Source organism: Vombatus ursinus, unplaced genomic scaffold (genome assembly GCF_900497805.2).
Source record: "Vombatus ursinus unplaced genomic scaffold, bare-nosed wombat genome assembly UNPS02005286.1, whole genome shotgun sequence".
Classification (NCBI taxonomy): domain Eukaryota; kingdom Metazoa; phylum Chordata; class Mammalia; order Diprotodontia; family Vombatidae; genus Vombatus; species Vombatus ursinus.
In genome coordinates this window covers 4,548,194-4,563,941 of record NW_020945064.1, presented here as the reverse complement: position 1 = coordinate 4,563,941, position 15,748 = coordinate 4,548,194, and the positions used below count along the sequence as shown (strand labels likewise).

The window sequence follows — 15,748 nt, the reverse complement described above, 5'->3', positions numbered from 1 at the left end:
TGTGTGTGTGTGTGTGTGTGTGTGTGTGTGTGTGTGTGTGTGTGTGTAGCACATTAACTTCTGCTACGAAGGACTTTTTAACTTGGTGAACATTATGAAAATGGCTCCTAATAGCATTTTTCTTTTTTTTAGAGAGAGCTTTGTACAGTTTGGAATGCGCATTTCACCCTTTGTTTAGTCTCACCAGTGGAACCTGCAGACTAGATTATCGAAGAACTGAGAACAGGTTAGTGACTTCTCATTTCTGTGTTTTGATTTTGTTCCGCAAACTTAGATCCAGAGCTCTCTAGAGCTCTAGATCATGAAGGTCTGGTAGCATATTCATCACCTACAGGTTGTAAAAGAAGCAAAATGTGTATCTGTCCCATCATGGAGTGTATTCACAAGAAGTTCTGGCAGAACTGCTCCCTATATTAAACATATCGCCCACTCTGCTAGAACCAAAAATAAAGGTCAGTGTTAGATAAGTAATAAGTGACTTTCCTCACTTCTTTGCTTTTAAGTTCTGGAATCAAAACTTCTAAGGAAAAAAGAATGAAATTTTTGAGGGTCAGAAATCAGAACCTTACATCCTGTTGTGTAATATAAAGTCTATAACTTGCTTTACCTCACACATGTGAAATAATGAATAATTTACATTTCTGTGCACTTGATAATTTTGACTGTCCTCTCACATGGATTAGCTCATCTGATCTTCACAACAACCATGGAAAGGAACAGAGCAGATATACTATCCCTGTTTTTTGGGGTTTTGTTTTTTTTGTTTTTTTTTTTTGTTTTTTGTTAGATGGAAACAGGTTCTGAGAACTTAAATTATTTGGCCAAAATTTTAATAAAACTCTGTCTGCATAACCTGTTTCTTTATCTAGAGCTTTCTACCTGGTTCTCTTCAAGCACATGATGTTCCTAGAGAGGAGAGGCTGTCCCCGAACAGCCCTGGAATTCTGCAAACTTATACTAAGGTAAATGTCTGCTATTGGATTCCAGCTGCTTTGTTATGACATCTAGCTATTAACAGCTCAGTCCATATGGAGGTGTATGCCAGTCTGTAAGCCCATTTGAGACATGAGACATCCTGTGTCTTCAAAATAACTGTACAGTGATCTGTTCATTTAAGATGGTTGAAGGAACTCACCCTGCTAAGGAAGAGCTGAATAATTGTACTTTGTGAGTTTTGTTGCAACTGTAATTTAATTTTTTGTGCCACGATCATAACAGCTTCTTTCTTTTGTCCATTTTCCCTTCTCTTGGAAGCCTCGATCCAGACAATGACCCCCTCTGCTTGTTGCTGATTATTGATTTGCTGGCTTTACGAGCCAGGGATTATGGGTTCCTAATACGAATGTTCCAGGAATGGGAGGTGAGTCATAAGAATTTTTGAATCACAGAATGTTAGTACTTGAGAGGACTCTCGAGGTCATCTAGTTCAACCCCGTGAATGAATGACCTTGGAACATTCTTGACATGTGGTCATTCTAGCCTCTACTTTGATACTGTCATTGTCAGGGAATTCACTCACTCTTAAAATAATTAATTTCATTTTTGAGAAGCCCTAATCTAATTGCTTGAAAGTTATTCCTCAGGTTGAGTGAAAATCATGTATTTCACTGTAATTTTTTTTTTTAACCAAGTCTGAGTTCTCTTCTCTGGAATTAGATCTAATCCCACTGTTTGATTATCACCATATATATATACACATATATATATGAGAAGACTGGTATCGTATCTCCCTTAAACTTTTCTTCTCTGATTAATCATCCCCAATTCTTTCAACTAGTCTTCCTAGGACATGCTTTCCCGTCCCTTCACCATCCTGATTGCCTTCCCAGACACACTTCATTTTGTCAGTCCTCCTTAAAGTGTGGTGCCTGGAAGAGATCCAGTGCTTGGAGTGCATTCTGACCTCACCCCAGTGTAGTGGGGATAACCCCTTCCTTGTTCCGGGCACCACGTACCGAATAAAGCCGAAGATTGCATTAACCTTTTTCACAGCTATCTCATACTGCTCATTTTTGATGGCCATCAATTAAAATTTATTAATTCTTTCTAAAAAATTTAAATTTCCTTTTTAAAAACTTATCATCAAACATAAATATTTCTGCTGTCCCATACTGTGCTAATGGAATTGATCTTCCAAACTCAGAACTTCACATTGTCACTCTTAAATTTTGTCTTGTTAAATCCAGTCCATCCTTCTAGCGCTTCAGAATCTTTTTAGAGTCTGTTAGACAGTGTATTGGCTATAATTTTGCTATGTATGTCTTCCTCAAGTGAAGAGAGGCCATTACATCCTCCTGTCTATGGAATTTGTCTTTCTTTCTCTTTTCTTCCTTCTATCTTCCTCTTTCCTTCCCTCCTTAAAATTCTCCTTTGTTTTCTTAAGCAGCCGAATTGTCAAGAACTGACATAGCTTCTCAATTTAGGGAGTATATGATATGTGATAGGTTGAGGGTTGGGTCTGGAATCAGGATTCAAGGGTTCATATCCCATCATGAGCAAATCACTTCACATCTCTGAGCCTCAGTTTCCCATCTGTAAAATGGAGGTGATAATAATACTTATAGGGTTTTGTTTTTGGTTTTTGGTTTTTTTTTTAAATAATGTGCTGTCAGTTTTTGTCATTGTAGTTGTTAAGCCTCCATAATGTTTCTCCCTGCCTCTGAACCAGTCTTCATCTTCTCACACTCCTCCAAGTTCCTGTAGGTTCCATAGCATTATTAAGCCTTGCAGAAGTTTCTAGCATGTCTAGTTCTGGGCATTTTCCCAGGAATTAAACAAACAGCATGAGGGAGTGGAGACTGAGAACTGTAACTGCTTTTGAAGTTAGAAAGGACTTTAGATGTCATTTAGTTCATCTCCTTCCTGAAGCAAAGGTTATCCATATCATCTGTAGTGATGGGGAACTTGACTCCCTCTTGAAGTGACTCACACCTTTTGTTAATAAATAACTTTTATTGGTAGGAAGGTTTTTCATATATTGAATGAAAATATGCCTTCCTGTAGTTATTTCTAGGGCCAGACAGAACAACAAACCTATTCATTCCTCTAAATAACAACATTTGAGGACAGTGATCGTATCCTTAGTTTTTTTCCCAGCTTAAATGGTCCCAATTCTTCCAACCAGAATTTAGCTGGCTAGTTGAAAGTTCTTTCACATCCTGGTCATCTTTCTCTGAATGCATTGCTGCTTAACAGTGCTTTTCCTAAAATGTGATGCTAAGAGCTGAATAGTTTAACAGTCCACTTGTGTATCAGAACCGAGTAATGGGGATTATGACCTCCCTCATTCTGAGTACTAGACATTCTTTAATGCAGTCTAAGCTTGGGTTGACATTTTTTGCAGCCATAGCACACAGGTGACTTATAGTGTGCTTGCATTTTAGGTCTAAGAACTTTCCATGTGAAGTGCAATCTGGCCCTGTCTCTTTTATCCTACTTTTTTTTGTACCCAGTTGCAAGATATTTTTTCCATTAAATTTTATGTTGTTGAATTTGACCCATTATTCCAGTTAGAGCCTTGGCCTAGGTAGAGAAGATTTTCATCATAAAAACAGACTAGTAAGATGTTTTCCTTAACCAGTGTGGAGCCCTTACCTCTGTCTGCTGAAGAGGCTGATCCACAGTAGCATAATCCACTATTGGCTTAATATGTATTTGTCTTCTCCTCCTTCAAGTCAAAAATCTCATTTCTTTATCGTTTATAGAGTCATCGAAACTTATCCCAGCTCCCAAATTTTGCTTTCTCTGTTCCACTGGCACATTTTCTTCTCAGTCAGCAAGATGATCTCCCAGAGGTTGAACTGAGTTCTGCAAGGGAGAATGCCTCTCGCCTAATCCAGCAGGCACTCATCATGTTCCCTGGCGGTAAGTTTTGGTAGCTCTTTGGTAGGCAGGGAGTGTACCTGTCTAACATGCCCAGCAAAGAGCCACACTGGAAGCTAAGCTCGCTAGTCAGGAAGCTCCAAGCAGGGTTCCTGTGAAACTGCATAGCTGCTTTATGCCTTAGAGGCAAAGCACCCCCATGGCTTATTGGGTGCAACCTTAAGCCAGTGCTTCCTGAATCCTGAGATCACAGGAAAGAAGCATGTGTTGGGCTTTTGATTCTGTTGAGTCATATATCATTATTTAAAAGACTTGGTTTTCTGAGCATGATTATATTCCTTAGCAGTGCAGCTAGTCTTTAGGGTATGATACCCTATTTTTTCTTTTAATTAATTTTTTTTTCAGTTAAGCATTTTTTTTCCTCCTTCACACCTCCCCATCCTTCCCACTGGAAAAAAAGAAAAACAAAACCCTTGTAACAAATATGCTAGGTCAAGCAAAACAAATTCCTAGATTGGCCATGTCCAAAACCGTGTCTCATTCTGCATATTTCATTCTTCACCACTCTATCAGGAAGTAGATAGCATTCTTCATCTTTGTATTTCAAAATTATTCATTTTTATAATGTTAGAGTAGAAATTTTTCTGATTCAGCTCACTTCACTCTGTATCAGCTTATACAAAATTTCCCAAGCTTCTCCAGAACTGTCACATTTATCATTTCTTACATCATAGTTGTATTCCATTTTATTCATCTACCATAATATGACCAGCCATTCCCCAGTTGATAAGCATCCACATCACAGAAATAGCTGCTATAAATATAAGACATTTTCCTCTTTCTTTGATTTCATTGGAGTATAATCCTACTAGGTGTTTTGCTGGGTCAGAGGGTATATAGTTAGTAATTTTTTGTGTATAGTTCCAAATTGCTTTCCAGAATGACTATGCCAATTCAGTTTCACCAGTGGTGTATAAATAGGTCTGTATTCCCACAGCCCCTCCAGCCTTGGCTGTCACAATTCATATATCATCACTTGTTCAGCCATTCCCCAGTTGATGAGCATCTCTTCAGTTTCCAGTTCTTTGCCCCACAAAAACAATTGCTATGGTTTGTTTTTTGGTTTTTTGGTTTTTTTTTTTTTTAGACAATTGAGGTTAAGTGACTTGCCCAGGGTCCCACAGCTAGTAAGTGTCAAGTGTTTGGTCTGAGGTTGGATTTGAACTCAGGTCCTCCTGACTTCAGGGCTAGTGCTCTCTCTACTGCATGCCTTTCTTTGATGTTTTTGAGGTACAGACCTGGTAGTGGTATTGCTGGGTCAAAGAGTATGCAGTTTTATAGCCCTTTGGACATAGTTCATGTTGTTCTCCAGAATGATTAGACCAGTTCACAACTTCGCCAGCTGTGCGTAAGTGTTCCTACTTTTCCACGTCCCCGCCAGCATTTGTAAATTTTCCCTTTTTTATCAGCTTAGCAAGTCTGATGAGTGTGAGGTGGTACCTCAGAGTTGTTTTAATTTCCATTTGTCTAATTAGTGATTTAGAGCATTTTTTCATATGGTTGTTGATAACTTGGATTTCTTCCTCTGAAAACTGCCTATTCATATCCTTTGACCATTTATCAATTGGGGAATGGCTCTTCTTCTTGTGAATTTGACTCATTTCTGTATGTTTTTGGAAATGAGGCAAGAGAGACTTGCTGGCCTGTTAACTCCTTGTTAGTGGAGCTATCACTGGGGCTGGCAGCTGAGAAAGATGGTAGCTACCCCAAGGATGCTCCAGTGGGGGCACAGAGAAGAGAAGCCTGACGGTTAGTGAAAGCTCAGGGGGAGATAGGCCCCAGCAACTGGGATAGGAAATTTTCAAGACAAAGCCAAAATGGCAGGAGTGGCAGCGACACCTTGAGAGGGATCCTCCCCACTACCTGCATCTGGCCAGCAAGCACGTGTCCATGTATTCACCTATCTACCCACCTACCTTCCCCTGTCCTCACATACTTGGCTGCCCACAGGTGGTCACTTAGTGGCTCCTCCTTGTATTTCTTCTCTCACCATTTCACTGTCAAGGCTGCTGTAACAAGAAGCCAGACATGATACAAACCTCAAGGAGCTTAAGCCTTCTTATCTTTTTTTGATGTGTTTCATATTTAATATTTTGGAAGAAAATCTATTACTACTATTGAAATTTTCTTATAGAACCCCTGTTTACCTTCCAAAGACTAAATTGAGAAACGTAACAAGACTGATCAGCCAAACACTAACCATGGAATTGTTTAAAAGTTCACTTCCTTGTGACTCTGTGTAATCCTCTGAGCTTGTGGCAGGAGAACAGACACTTAGCGAGGCAGTGCTATCAAAGGTTGGTTACTCTGGATACACATGGTACCTTATAGAGGTTGAGCCTGGGCGAAGCAGAAAGTAAGGACACACTTCCTTACTGGGGTGGCTGGTTTGAGATTCAGACAGATTTGGGGTGTGTGGAAATGTCACCATCTCATACTTTCTTCCAGTGTGATGTAAAAAGGCTATGGTGATTCTGGATGCGTCCCTCCCCTCCCCCTTCCCTGGTCAGTGTTTCCTGGCCCAGCCTCGTTAGCCTCTCCAAAAACTAGCACAGCCATCAGTTGACTGATAAACTTGTGATGGGTTGTAAAAATCATTTGGACATTTTCTTGACCTGAGTGCATGTTTCAGAAAAGCATGCACAAATCACCTGTTGTAGGATGAGGACGTTATTTATGGTCACTAGGAATTTTTGTAGGAAAGTGAATTTTTAAATATTAATTCTAGTTGTTCCCTGTAGGATATTTTGCATATATTTTATGTGCATATGCAAAAGGTGACCTATCAAATGCCAGTTTTTGTGCCTTGGAATCAGCTTGATTTTGAAGATTTGACCATAAGTCATCTCTTTCGTGGTTAAGAGGTTCTGGATTTGGCCTTCTCTAAGAGACTCATGTGCTGTGAAAGTTTCTATTCTAGCAGTTTTCTTGGGTTGTTCTTCAAAATCCCTCTTGACTACAGTCATATCCGTGCCAGATAAGGGAAAGAAAGAGGCAGCTAGGTGGCACAGTGTGCTGGGCCTGGTCTCAGGAAGACCTGAGTTCAAATCGAACCTGAGACAATTACTAGCCAGCTACGTGACATTGGGCAAGTCACTTAACTTCTATTTGCCTTAATTTTCTTACTTGCAAAACTGAGAATAATAATAATAGCACTTACTTTGCAGGGTTACTGTGAGGATCAGATGAGATTTTTTTGTTGTTTTTAAAGCACTTAGCACAGGGCCCGGCACATAGTAATGCTTATTTCCTTCTTGTGTCATCAGCAGAAGGGACATAGATGAGACCACTAATTTGTCTGTGTTTCATGGAAGGATCTGGCTCTGTTTTTAAATAAAGGGAGCCAGATTTATGGCAACTTCTGGTTTAAGCTGTTCTGTCTGCTGTTTGCCATATTTTTTATTTTACTTAAGTAGTTGTGTAACTGGAAATGCCTTACAATATTACTGGGAAGACATTTGAAAATTGTGTTTTCTCCTTCTGGCATCAGTTATTTACACATTACAGACTGAATATGTGGCCAACTTAAGAAGCCCCACAGCTAATCAGCTGGAAAGCATGTCTTTAGGACAGAGCAAGGCTAAATGAATTCCCATGATGCCAAGCCAATGGGTGAAGTTTCCATGGAACAGGGATTGAGAGAATTAGCAACATCGCATGTGATACTAGTTAGATAGGGTCAGTGGGGAGCTCAGTGCCAGCCGACACTGCTTTTGTCCAGTTCTACAAAAATTTAAACTACCCCATAGCTTACCAGGCACATCTTTCCCTATGGTCTATGTTGCGTACAACTTGAAACTAAGCATAAGATCCTTATAATTAAGACAACTTGGTTGCACGTTCTTAGAACCTCATATGGCACCTCTAGTCAGAGATGTGGAAAGGGACTTCCTTAGCAGAACATGAGGATATCCTTGGGCTTTGGGGTATCCCAAGCAGTCTTGGAGGCCTACAACTTTCTCCCCTTGCAAACAACTAGACAGACATGAAAGTGGATACAGGGTGTTTCTACCCCACCAGGAAGGAAGACAGCAGGTCTCTGTCTTTATCTTACAGCCTGGCCACATCTCTCTCTGCTCTTCTCTGTGCTGCTGGCCACTTGAGGAGGGTATTTAACTTTGGTTAAAGAGATATCCAAGAGATTGGTTTCTGCCACCACTGCACTGTTGCTGGTGGTGAGCTTGTGCGTTCAGCCTTAAGGGACAGGTGGTGACAACAGGCTCAGCAGCTCTGCCTTTCCTTTCCAGTTCTCATGCCCCTGCTGGATCGCTGCAGTGTGCGCCCAGATGCCGCCGTTTTAGCTCACCCTTTCTTTGGACTCAGTACTCAGATAAGGTAAAAAAAAAAAAAATGAAATTCATTGCATGCTTATGATAGCCTGAGGTAGAATGATAAGTATTTTTCTTGTGTATTTCTCTCTTCCTCATGGCAGCTGATGACGTGCTAGGAGCTCGTGTGATGACACCTGTCAGAGGGTGTGTTTAGACAACAGCTCCGATTTTCCCTGGCTGCCAAGAGAGATGTGTATATCAGTTTATCATTCAGAAAACTTGGAAATGAACTTAATTTAAAGATACCAGCCATATCACTTTACATTTGCACAGCTGCTTCTTTCATTTTGAATAAGTGGTATGGATCTTGCTATGGTTGCTATTTTGAATAAGAAAAGGAAAATTTCAGGAGCTCTGGGTCAGGCAGCATCCAAACTGGAAACAGGGTTATACACTCAGCTAAGCCAAGGATCTCAGACAGTTTGGCATTCTCAATTCTTATAAACTGAATTTAGAAATCATTTAAATTAGCCAGGCCAAGGGTTCTCTGAATCTTCACTTGTACTTATGCCATGGTGGTGGGGACAAAGCAGAAGTTACAGGGTGAGGATCAGGGGTGGCAGGAACAGGATTGAGGTGTTCTGGTATACAGGACAAAGCTGAGCTCTTGTCCTTGGTTAGCTACATTTCCTTGTATGATGATGGCAACAAAATGCTGTTATTACATTCCTAAAATAAATCTCAACTCACAAAGGAGTCTTTAGTCTTTAGACAGTGAATGATTTCTAATGTATTTATTCCTCCTACAAATAAACAGGAAATCATAAAATACTTAGTGTACTTTTCTTCACTTTGATTAGGAAGAACAAGAGGCATTTGTTTCCAGTTCCTCACATCCCTTCTCTTCTAACATATTAGGGAGCTTACTAAAAACCTATTTTGTGGTGTGAGCTCTTGAGGACACTCCTGCCTCAGACTAGTCGGGGACATTGTAGCTCACACACTGAACAACACCTTTTTACTAAGATCAAGGCATAAGCCTTTGGGTCTGATTAAGGACTAGAGGGCATTTTCCAGGATCTGACTCCATGATGGATTAATTTACAGGATGGTCTCTTTACTATAGCCAACCTCCTGCCTTGGCCCAGCTGGTTGCCCTCTACATTGGGAGGACATACTCTCTCTGGAAGGATTCTACCATCATGGCTTGGCTAGAAACAAACGTCAGAGAAGTGCTGCAGACAGTAGATGCTGGTGAACCCATAGTGGAAGAATCTGAAAGAAGGTCAGTAATTCTGTGCCCAACTGTTGGCTGCTCACATTGGCAGTCAAAGCATCTGTCTGGCTCATTTATTGTTAAGGAAAACAGAAACTATTTTGTTCCTTATCTGTTAATGTGGGCCCTACTGAAATGGACATTTAAACTTATCCCTGCTCCTTAAGAACTTGTGTGATAAGATAAACACCAGTCATCTTTCTTTTTCATTCTACCTTCGTTTATAAATACCCGCAGCTTTGTTTTCTATGCCAGGTGAAGACTGCACAAAATTGATGGATTTGTGCCAAATGACTTAAGAAATGTTGCCTCTGTATTTACCGTATTTAGAATATTGCCCAGTTTACTAGAGGAAAAAGCAAGATTTGGGTTAGATGCTATCGCTGATCTTGGGGAATAGGAGAGCAATGTGTGTAGCTGTATGGGTGTGTGTTTTCACATACACACACACCTTTTTGTATTTACAAAGTAATTATAATTCAGAATATTGCATGATAAGTACATTAGCTCAATACTAAACAAATGCTTTGGGGGGGGGGGGCGATGTCCTTGCTGGATCTTTCTTAGATCATCATCACAAATTGAAAGAAAAACCCATTGCGAGTTTTGAATCATTAGACATATGTTTGGCTTTTCTAATTGACTTTGTATTAGCGGTGGTGACATAGTAATCCTTTATGAATATGTATTGTCTGTGATAGGAAAAATGCAACTTTAGGATTTGCCGTATCGTACAGGTTATGTCTCGGAGGTTGCTCTGTGTATTTTTCAGGAAGCATGCCTGCTAGTATCATAGCTAACATCACCACTGCCAGGAAAATGTACTTGACTGCTTCCCAGAAGCAGATGTTATCTATAAAGTACACACCTTCCCTCCAGCAAGACCTCTGTGGAACTTGAAATTGGGACTTTTTATGCCGTTGGCTGAAGGACAGGCATATTTATGGGCACTTAAGTGCTCATTTCATTTTGATGATTAATTATATACTTGGAAAAATAAAAGCTGCTGTCATGGGATAGTCTTGATGCCTCTTTGAGCAAGTGTGAAGCCTATGGCATTGAGCAGAAGAACATCGTCTTCTCCAGAGCTCATCTTGCTAGAGTGCTGCAGAATGTGTTATTTCATTTGTTGGTCTTTATTCTGTCCCCCTCTCCCTCCCTTCTTAGGCGGAAGGTCCGGTACCAGAGTGCCCCCAGAAATATCTATCGCCATGTGATCCTTTCTGAGATGAAGGAGGCCACCGCAGCCCTGCCTCTGGTAAGGATCCTCACCAGCTGAAAAAGAAGGCATTGTATGTATCTACAATGTCACATGCACATTATAGCTAACTTCTCCCTCCCCCAAAATGGGTCTTTCACTCCAGTCAATGTTTTATTAATCACTGATTTGACAGCAGCAAAGACTTTGTGGCTGTATGAAGTCCTTAAAGGATTCTGCCTCTCCCTTCTCTCGGAATTGGGCAGCAGCCAGCAGGACTTGGCGCTTTGCAGCAGATAGCTCACATGTCTGTAAGACTGGCTCAGTGTAGGAAAGGCCGGTGGTGTAGTGAATAGAATGCTAGACTTGGAATCAGAAGGGCTGGGGTGAAAATCCTGCCGCTGGTACAGACTAGATGTTTGATCCTGGCTGAGTCCCTTAGCTGCTCTGGTGCCCATCTGTGAAGTGGGGTGATGACACACCTCCCAGCAAGGCCAGTGTTCCTAAAGTGTCTTGAAAACGACCCGTGATGATTTTTACTGTAATGACGACCAAGTACACAGAACCACACCCACACCTTGGCAGTCCGTGCATCCAGAATGTGTGCTGAGAGGAAAAGTGGGAATGGCAAGCTATATCAGTGGAGTTGAAGGAAAGGCCTTAACACAAGTCTTTGGCCCTGTCATCTCCTGCTCTCCTAGCATGCGCCTCCACCCCATCCCAAGAGCAACAGACGCACTCCAGGGAGCAGGGGCTCAAGCTGCCTGATTTTGAGGGAACCCAGTAGATAGTGGATGACTTTGCTCTGAATTTGATGTCCTATTGAAAATGTTCTATTGTAGAGACCAGTTGAGGCAGACTAACAGCCTTCCTGGGTATTTCCTTTTTGTATCCCTTTCTGAAGGAAGTGACATCCCAGCCTGTGATGGGGTTTGACCCTCTGCCTCCCCTGGATTCCATCACTTCCTACACCAGACCTCGAAGGTACCCTTTCCACCCTTTTCCTTTGCCTTCTTGCTCGCGCGGCTGCTTTTATTCTCCTCCATGTTGACAAAAGCAGAGGGGAAAAGAAATCACCTGATAGGCTTTAAGGGGACAGAGAGACAAGAAAAGAGTCACTGATTGGGCAGAGATCAATTGATAACCTGAGTAACAGAATTCCTCTTTCTAGACTGCATTCCCATTGTATTTGTGAACATCTTTTTGAGTTGCTGGGCCAGCAGTATTTTTCCAGTTTTCACCTACTACAATTTCAGGTGCCTGTTTCTTGAGCTCACTTACTCCTGTGGTTCTAACTGTATGTTACTCGTGTAGATTTTTCATCTATCAGGAGAAACTCAAGTACAGATATCCCGATATCCTAATGCAGTAGATACATTGCAGTAACAATTAAGAAGCAAATTTCTGCATAGAGAATCCAGTTGTTCCTTTGACAGTTACTCTAAAACTGTACCTAAGTTTCCAAAGGGGTGGGAGAAGGGATTCCTTTTTTCCCCTTCAAATCTTCCAATAGAAGGAGTTGAAAGTGCTTAATTTTTCATGCTGTTAGCAAGGAGGAGGATAAGGTAACGTGGAGGTCCATGCTGTGCTGCTGGCTGTTAGAGCATGGAGGAGTCATCTGAAACACCTTTCTTACCGGGAGTTGAGGGGTGGGGAGAAGGTGGGGGTTCTTGTGCTTGCTCCCACCTCTCTCAGGCCACAGAGATTTGTCCCAGGGCTCCACACGTTCACTTCCTACAATGATACTCCCCTGGTCAAGGCCAGCAGTTCTCACAGTTTTTTATAGCAGTGGAACTTTTCTCTTTAAACAAAACTTTTTTGGAATTATGTGTTGCTTTTTTTAATGCCTACGGTTTAATGGTATCAAGTTAGAAAAGGCTATTTTTTAAAAATAATTTTCAGATATCTTTCATTCTGAATCTAACATAAATATATTGTTTAAGGAGAAGGCTATAATGGTTTGCAATTCAATAAGTATTTTCTAATTGGGAACATTATTAAAAATTTACTTTATATGGTGATTCGCAGTAATTTTTTTCCCTTTTACTTGCATAAGCCAGAATTATTTTAGGTTTATTTCAGTTAATCATATTTTTCCTTTAAAAGCTAGAGAAGTTTGTTGTAATATTCACAATACTGTGTTTATTAGTAAATGCCTTTGTAATTTTGTTGGAACCATGCAATGATTAAATTTAGTAGTATAACAAACAAGATAAATTAGAATCTCTAGAAGCAAACCTAAATGGATGATATCGAGCATCTGAAACTCTCCAAAATGAACTCTTTATCTTTCCCCACAAACCCTCCCCTACATCCAAACTTCTTATTACTTTTGAAGGCGCCTCCATCCTCCTAGTCAACCAAGCTTGAAAAATAGGTGTTATTCTCATCTCATTTTCATTACTCCCTCATATCACATCTGTTGCCAAGGACTGTCAATTTCACTCCCTTCTCTCCTCTGACACTGCCCCCTGCCTAACACCCTTCTGCCATCACCTCACACCTGGTTTATCACAATGGCTGCTGGTGGCTCTGCCTGCCTCTGTCTCTCCTCACTCCAATCCATCTTCCATTCAGCCACTGAAGTGATTTTCCTAAAGCACAAGTCTGATCATGTCAGCAACTCCCCCTGCCCCCCCCCCCAAAATCCATATGACCTCCAGGATCTAATATGAAATATTTGAAGTTTAAAGTCCTTTATAATTTCTTCTCTTCCCCCCCCAACACACAGACTTTTCCAGTCTTCTTGTAACTAACACATCCCATGCCGTTGGCTCCAGGCATTTTCTCTGGCTGTTCCCCATGCCTAGAATGCTCTTTTTCCTCATCAGAATCTCACCTTCGACAGGAAGTCTTTCTTGAGCCCTTCCCTCTGTTGATTCTCTCCATAAGTTTATGCTGTCTCTAGCTTGTTTGTCCATAGTTGTTTGTATGTTGTCTCCCTTATTTGACTATGAGTTCCTTATGGACAGGACTGTCATGCCTTTATTTTGTACCCCTAGCACTTAGTATAGTGCTGGTACTGGTACATGGGGCAGCTAGGTGGCACCGTAGTGGAGAGAGCCCTGGCCCTGAAGTCAGAAAGATTTATCTTCCTGAATTCAAATCTGGCCTCAGACACTTACTTACTAGCCATGTGACCCTGAACAAGTCACTTTACTCTGTTTGCCTCAGTTTCCTCATCTATAAAATGAGCTAAAGAAGGAAATGGCAAACCACTGCAGCTTCTTTGCCCAGAAAACCCCAAATGGGATCATGGACACAGTATACAGAACAACAAATAGCACATATAGGTGCTTAATAAATGTGTATTGTCTGATGATGCTTCTGTAATTGGGATTTGGTATCATTACTGGGCTTATAGATATTGGTTTCATCATCAAATTCTTTATTATTAATGCTTGTATCTTTAACTATTTCCTTTTTACCCATAATGGATATTTAAGGAGTTGAAAGGATTGGTGATGCAGCAGTGTGGCTCCTACCTTTGAAGGTGCCAATCGAAGCTTTCTTTTTCTTTTTTAATAGCATTTTTTTATTCCAATTACATGTAAAGATAGTTTTCAACATTCATTTTTTTTGTAAGATTTTGAGTTCCACATTTTTTTCCTCCATCCCCCCCTCCCATTTCCCCTCCCCAAGATAGCAAGCAGTCTGATACAGGTTATATATACATGTGCAATCGTGGAAACAGTTCCATATTAGTCATGTTGTGAAAGAAGAAACAGAACAAAAGAGAAAAAGCCACCAAAAAAAAAGTGAAGAATGTTCTTCGATCAGCTTTCAGACTCTATAGTTCTTTCTCTGGATATGGAGAGCATTTTCCATCATGAATCTTTTAAAATTGTCTTGAATCATTGTATTGCTGTGAAGAGCTAAGTCAGTCATAGTCGATCATCAAACAATGTTGCTGTTACTGTGTGTAATGTTTTCCTGGTTCTGCTCACTTCGCTCAGCATCAGTTCATGTAAGTCCAGGTTTTTTTGAAATCTGCCTGCTCGTCATTTCTTATAGCACGATAATAGACCATTACGTTCATGTACCACACCTAGTTCAGCCATTCTTCAATTGATGGGCATTCCCTTAATTTCTGATTCTTTGCACAAAAAGAGCTGCTATAAATATTTTTGTACTTGTAGGTCCTTTTCTCCTTTTTAAAAATAGTATTTTATTTTTCCAGTTACATGTAAAGATAATTTTTAACATTCATTTTGACAAAATAATGAGTTCCAAATTTTTCTTCCTCCCTCCCATCCCTTCCTGTACAGTATATGAAAGTAGAGGGGATTGGGGGGGAAGGACACAGCTAGATGGAACAGTGGGTAGAGCACCAGCCCTGGAGTAAGGAGGACCTGAATTCAAATCCAGCCTCACCTACTACCTGTGTGACCCTAGGCAAGTCACTTGACTCTGCCTCTCAAAAACAAACAAAAAATAAACTATATAAAGGGTGACCTCATGACATCCACAGGAGAGGAAATGACAGGTGAAATGATACACTAGGGGATGAGTGCAGCCCAATAGCCAGGGACCAGTTTGGGACTCTAGACCACATACTCTATTTCTTATGTGCAGTAGTCATTTATTCTTCTACATTTGTTGAGGCAAAGCTGCGTAGTGGATGAGGATCTGGCCTTGAAGCCAGTGTGATCTGAGTTTAAGGCCTGCCTCTGACACACACTGGTGTGAGAGCCTGAGCAAATCCCTGAACTCCTCACTGCTCCAAACTACTCTCTGACACTATGAGGTTGCAGGCATCTCCTTATCCAAGTGTTCACTATAGCAGTGAAGTCACAGATCCCTGCCCTAGTCCTCCATGATCTTGGTGCCTTCCCTCCGAGACTACCAGCAATTTATCCCTTCTTACCTTGTTTGTGCATAACTCTGTGTTGTTTCCACCATTAGACTGTGAGCTCCTTGAAGGCAGGGCCTGTTTTTTGCCTTTCTTTGTATCCCCAGCCCTTAGCACAGTACCTGGCACATAGTAGGCACTTAAATGCTTGCTGACTTGTCTTGCTTGTTGATTATCCTTATTCTATTGGATTTGTTAAGAGAGGGGAAGTATTATGGTGACCAAGTGGTTAAACTGGGTATGGGCTGGAGTGAGCAGAGGCTGGTTGA

General features: G+C 41.0%; 1 protein-coding gene across 1 annotated transcript in view; it reads left to right on the top strand.

Annotated features, from left to right (window-relative positions):
* Positions 1-15,748, top strand: part of TCF25 (transcription factor 25) — a 45,167-nt gene that overhangs the window by 22,848 nt on the left and 6,571 nt on the right. Inside the window, exons 9-16 of the mRNA XM_027846471.1 lie at positions 133-226; positions 870-962; positions 1,255-1,360; positions 3,705-3,864; positions 8,130-8,217; positions 9,280-9,438; positions 10,597-10,687; positions 11,532-11,611. Of these exons, the coding sequence (XP_027702272.1) occupies positions 133-226; positions 870-962; positions 1,255-1,360; positions 3,705-3,864; positions 8,130-8,217; positions 9,280-9,438; positions 10,597-10,687; positions 11,532-11,611 (871 nt within the window). The remainder of the gene's footprint in view (positions 1-132; positions 227-869; positions 963-1,254; positions 1,361-3,704; positions 3,865-8,129; positions 8,218-9,279; positions 9,439-10,596; positions 10,688-11,531; positions 11,612-15,748) is intronic.